The sequence below is a fragment of the Egretta garzetta genome, unplaced genomic scaffold (assembly GCF_000687185.1).
Source record: "Egretta garzetta isolate BGI_Z169 unplaced genomic scaffold, ASM68718v1 scaffold185, whole genome shotgun sequence".
NCBI classification, from domain to species: Eukaryota; Metazoa; Chordata; class Aves; order Pelecaniformes; family Ardeidae; genus Egretta; species Egretta garzetta.
In genome coordinates, this window is record NW_009259595.1 from 186297 (window position 1) to 192352 (window position 6056).

The following is a 6056-nucleotide window of genomic DNA, read 5'->3' on the forward strand; positions in this document are numbered from 1 at the left end:
CTCATGGTACTTTCTGGTCAAAGCAACTGAGTTGCTTCAGCAGGTGATAAATCACTTTGGAAACTTAGTGCAACATTTGCTGCAGTTCTCTTTCCATAGCATATCAACCTCTTAAACCTTTCCTACAAATCAATATTAACAGCTGTAGAAGTTGCAGACGTATTGGGAAGGCATTACCCACTGATGGATTTGTATTTGTTTTTGCCCTAGGAAATGCTTATAAGGTCTTTAAAAATGACAAACTATTTCTTTTTCCAATTGAAATTGCTCTATATCAGTAAATTATGTATTACTTTTTTGGAGTGCTGTAGACTTCAAGACAATGATGTGTTTTACACATGAAATGAGATTTCCTAGGAAGTTCATGAAATATTTCTTAGAAGAAATGTTTGGTGCAGACCCATTGTTGGCCTAAAATACATTGTAATCTTTGCAAAGTGTTAGAGATTCTTGGAGTAGCTTACCTTCCTCCAAACTGTGTTGGACTCATACAGAATCTGGATTTAAGGACAGATCCTACTCCCATAAATGTCACTGAAACCTTGTCCTCTTATCCTTTAACTTCATCCTTGGAGAAATGACGTTGACACTGGCTGGTACAGAGGAAGGATATGAAATTTGCCTGCTTAGTATATGTGCTTGGCTGCATCTGTTCAGTGTCCTCTTCAGAGGGATCCTGCTGTCACCAAAGTGGTTATGGAATCAGTTACAGCAGGTGATTTCAGTGGGCAGGATTATAGTGGTGGTTCAGGCTAAATCAATTGGGGTTGTGAGAATGATGAGCAGGTGCTGCAGAAGTAGAATCAAGTCTTCCCCTTTCCAAAACATTCCTGTTGTGATTCTTCTTGTTACTTAGAAATTAGCAAGGATGCAATAAAGAATTAGGGATTTTTTTTTTAAGAACTCTTAGGTGTGTCTTCAGGTATCTATGGAGGCGTGTTGCTTTGGGGGTACCTGCTGGGATTTTGTCTCCATTTCATCTTGAAGTGTGTGACAGGGCTTACCTGACAGCCTTAACTTGCGCTTAACTCTCCTGTAGAGGACTCAGCCCAGAAGCTATTCTGGCAGCACTGTCCTCTGAGCAGCACTGTCTCATCTGTTTGATGTGCTCCCTTTTATATGAAGACCAGATGAAATAAAGACTCCTTACCTCTGAGTTGGTTTTCAGTAAAAGGAGGAAATTAGGCACTAAATTTATTGAAACCTGACACCAAAATGCTGCTTATGCTTAGCGCTACCATGTGACGTTTCAGCTTGTTTGTGGTGGCCTCCAGCCCTCCTATTTACCTGGGGATTGGACTGCAGCCTTGTTTACATTGCCTGACCAGCTCTGTGCATGTACTTGTCCTTGTCACGTGTAGTGTAAAGGTCAGCCTTTTGGGGAATGAGGACAGACTTACAATCACAAAAGATGCTGGACACCCAAATGCCAACTCCTGTGTACAAAAGTACCAGCATCTTCGAAGGACATAAGTCAATCTCTGCTTCATAAAACTTGAGTCCTAGTAGATGCATCAATGTGGCAGTTTGCTGTTTGTTTGTAAATCTGGGAACCCTCCTGTTGAGGAATTGGTGAGTTTTGTCATGCTCTGAGCTTCTGAGTGCTGGTGCAAATGGGTGGCATATCATGCCTTGATACTAGAGGTGGCTCAAGTTGCAGCTTGGTTGGTTGCTGCCTTCTGAATGCCTCCCAATCCCACAAAGTCATTGAAAACTGCTGGTATTAAGAACCTTGTGGTGGGTTGACCCTGGTTGGATGCCAGGTGCCCACCAAAGCTGCTCTATCACTCCACCTCCTCAACTGGACAAGAGAGAAAAAATGTAACAAAAGGCGAGAGAAGGACAGGGAGAGATCACTCAGCAATTACCATCACAGGCAAAACAGAATTGACTTGGAGGAAATTAGTTTAATTTATTATAAATCAAATCAGGGTAGGGTAATGAGAAATAAAACGAAATCTTAAAACACCGTCCTCCCACCCCTCCTTCCTTCCCAGGCTCAACTTCACTCCTGATTTTTTTTCTCCCTCCTCCCCCCTGAGCTGTGCAGGGGGACGGGGAATGGGGGTTTTGGTCAGTTCATCACACACAGTCTCTGCCGCTCCTTCCTCTTCAGGGGAGGACTCCTCACACTCTTCCTCTGCTCCAGCGAGAGTCCCTCCCACGGGGTGCAGTCCCTCAGGAGCAGACTCTGCAGGGTCACCAGCCCTGACAGCAAACCTGCCCCAGCCTGGGCTCCTCTCCCCACTGGGCCACAGGCCATGCCAGGAGCCTGCTCCAGCACGGGATTCCCATGGGGTCACAGCCTCCTTCGGGCACCCCCTGCTCCGGTGTGGGGTCCTCCCTGGGCTGCAGGTGGAGATCTGCTTCCCCCTGGGCCTCCCTGGGCTGCAGGGGCACAGCCTGCCCCACCATGGGCTGCCCCAGGGGCTGAGGGGAATCTCTGCTCCGGCGCCTGGAGCTCCTCCTGCCCCTCCTGCTGCACTGGCCTGGGGGGCTGTAGGGCTGCTTCTCTCACATACCCTCACTCCTCTCTGGCTGTAGTTGTGCAGGTTTTTTTTTCCCTTCTTCTTTACTATGCTATCCCAGAGGTGCTACCACTGCTGCTGATGGGTTCAGCCTTGGCCAGCAGCAGGTCCATCTTGGAGCCATCTGGCATTGGCTCTATCAGACATAGGGCAAGCTTCTGGCAGCATCTCACAGAAGCCACCCCTGTAGCCCCCCTGCTACCAAAACCTTGCCACACAAACCTTAAAGCAGGTGTAGTAGTTCTGGAGGGAACTGTTTACTCTTTGCAAAGAGGTAATATGATGAGAGGGATCTTACATAGCCTTGCTTGGCTTTAACAGAAGATGCAGGACATTTCCAGATTTGTCTGCCGTTATCAGTATTGGTTTGAAATTACTCATTATCTCATTGCCATTGCAAGGTAATGAATACCATTGTAGCTCACCAAAGAAAAAATAATCTAGGCAAAATAATTTTGTGAGGAGAGAATAAAAATTGATACTCAGACATCTGCTTTGGGAAAGGAACTTGCTGTTACTCCCATCCATGAACAAGTGGAATGTACTCTGTCAAGGCAGTAACTCAATTAGCAGCCTGAGGGTGTTTTACTAAAAGGAAAAGATCAAGAAAAGCATATCTTCCCCCGTGTCCTGAGAACCTAGGTCTTTCTTTAATTCATTCACTGCAGTTTGTTCTGCAGTCTGATAGTCTCTTAGAGTCTGAGGAATTCTTGTCTTTTGTATTTTAGGACTCCAGCGTCGTAGACTGATTCCTGCTCCGTTGCCAGATGCTGCTTCCCTAGGAAGAAAACCCAGTGTCACTGGCCAATGGGTTGATCTACCACCTTTGCCAGGCACTTTAAAAGAGCCATTTGAAATTAAAGTTTATGAGATAGATGATGTGGAACGATTACAGCGACACAGACAAGAGGAAACTGAGGTCAGCACATATTTTACAGCAACTGTAGACAACTTACAGTATACAGGCAGAATCCTTGCTTGAATGCTGGAATGGTGTTCAGGAAATTGATTGCAATTAAAGCACTATAATTATTAATTTTACAATTCATATGTTGGGGTACCCTTAACACAGAAAATGAAAATGACTACTGTCTAAAATTAATTGTGTCTAACATGAATGATAGTGTAAATGGAAGTTACCAATGAATACATTATGAGAAGACTTTATAATCCTAGCCTGGCTGATGAAACCTTACAGCCTTCCTCAACTATAGGGTCATTAACTCTTGATGTAAATGACAGGATTCTATTAAATCAGAGATGCACTGGGTTTAATTTACTTTTAATTGGAAAACACTTCAGCTAATTCTATTTTGGAGACCAGAATTCTATGTTCTTCTGATGCATTTTCCCATTTCTTTCATAATAGCCTTTCCCGGATGTTGAGAAGGTAGGAATGCTTTTAAGAAAATAAGAATTCATATGTTTTGGGAGTAAATATAACTCTCACATTATTATTAGGCTGTGTTTATCATTTGCACTGCTGGAAAAAAAATGCCTCTACAAACAGTAGTAATTTCAGAATGTATTAGAGACGTTTGCTAATTCAGAAAAGTGCAACAAGTGCTTGAGTGTTGTAGCATGCTGTTCCTCTAGATTAGAATCCATTAATGTAAACTGCAAATAAAAAAACCCAAAAACCAAACTCCCAAACTACTAGCCCCACAACCAAACAAAACAACCCACCTGCTAATTCTTAGACGTAATGAGCGTAATTTGTGTCAAACTGTTGGAGGTCAGCTTATAGCAGGCAAATTCATGAAATGACCTTTCTGTGTCTTAAAAGGGTCTGATGTATTTCCACACCAAGCTGAAGATACTAGAAAGGCGCCAGCAGCGAATCAGAGAAGTAAAGGCAAAGCATGAACTTTTGAAGGAAGAGTTGGAAGAGACAAAGTGCAGGTTGATGATGGATCCAAATAAGTGGAGAGAAGACTGTAAGTACTTTGCAAAACCAGCAGTATGATCAGCATGTAACAAATTTTCAGCATGTGGGCAGTCCACTGAAAAAGTTAAGCACTTGCTAAGCTATTTTACTGAACTGAGCCCTAACGTACTCTGTGACTCCATTCTATTTCTGTGATATGGGATTTGTTCAGTGCTGAGTAGTGCTGGAAATGAACAAAAAAGCCCCTCCAAACTAACCAGAAGAGAATGCCAAAACAATGCAGAGACTCACTGTGATGCTTCTTAGTATTAAATATTTGTGTAGCCTTTTCCTTCTTTCCCAAGGAGGAAAAAAATGTTTCCCTATCCATGTTATAGCTGGGAAACTGAGGCATGAGATTTGTTCACAGGCTGAGTGCTGTGCTTAACTGGAGCCTCAAGGTAGAGTTTTGCATCTGCTGAACAAAATGAAAAAAAATTACTCAGTTCAAGAGTACTCTGTGTTATTGGCTCCCTTGTAATAGAATAATGTGTTGCTCTGAGCTGTTTCTCTTACTCACTAACTTTTTGTCTGACAGTTGAAGTGGATCCTGATCTCGATAAGGAGTCACAGGAGTACCTGGAGGCACTGGAACAAGTGACAGAGGAACTGGAGCAGTGTGTTAATCTGTGCAAGTCACATATCATGATAGTGACGTGTTTTGATATTGGAATAACAGATGCGCAAGATGGAGCAAGGGAAGTGGAGGTTTGAAGAGAGGTTTTTCAAGGGACTGAAGGAAGTGAAGCTGGATCGTCCGACACGAAGAAGTGAAGAGATTAAGTAGCTGGGAAGCGAAGGAGGAAAGGTGAAGCCTAAAAAGCAACAATGAATGTTGTAAGAGAAAGGAACAGCTGAGGGATGGGAATGTTCATAAATCATTTGGTGCCTCAACGTGACCTGAACTGTACAAAGATAAAAGTAGGATCAAGTATTGCTTCTACCAGAGGGAAGCGAAGAAATTTAGTACAAACCAAGATGTTAATTAACAAACAAACAAACGTACAATGGAAGTGCCTTTAAAGTTAATTTGATTTTCATTTTTGTATTTGGTGCTAGAATTAAAGCCAGCAAACCTAAGCAGACCACAAAATGTATTCCTACGAAATATTTTATACTGTATAGTGTATTTATGACTATATGTAAAAAACAAACAACATTGTAGCAAAAGCAATAAGTAAATTATGTTTTCATACCTGAACTTGCCTTCTTGTTTCATAGAAAAGCTGTTTTATGTAGCAGAATTAAAATTGTATTATAATTGTTTTCTCGGTTAGGGTTCAAGATATTTTTATGAACATTTATCTATTGAAAAGGTGTATTATGGCATTTTGAGATGATTGTTTTACCTTCAGGTTTTGTATTATTACTTTTTCAGATCAAAATAAATGTTTGTTTTCCATTTTATATATACATATATAGATATATATTAACTGCTTACCTACTTCCGTGGTTACTAACCTCACTTATCATAGACCTGGTCTTTTTGGAGTCGTAAATGTGAGGAAGTCTACAAAGGGCACTGTGGTTTGTTTTGGTTTTCTTTTTTCCTCTCTGACTGCAGGAATTGAGAATTATGTTTGTTACCAAAACCATAAAAC

At 41.9% G+C, this 6056-nt stretch overlaps 1 protein-coding gene across 1 annotated transcript in view; it reads left to right on the top strand.

The window, feature by feature from the left end:
• The window catches only part of KIF26A (kinesin family member 26A), a 68099-nt gene extending 62930 nt beyond the window's left edge, over positions 1 to 5169 (top strand). The window contains 3 exon segments of the mRNA XM_035893689.1: positions 3257 to 3447; positions 4315 to 4465; positions 4994 to 5169. Of these exon segments, the coding sequence (XP_035749582.1) occupies positions 3257 to 3447; positions 4315 to 4465; positions 4994 to 5169 (518 nt within the window).
• The last annotated feature ends 887 nt before the right edge of the window (positions 5170 to 6056 follow it).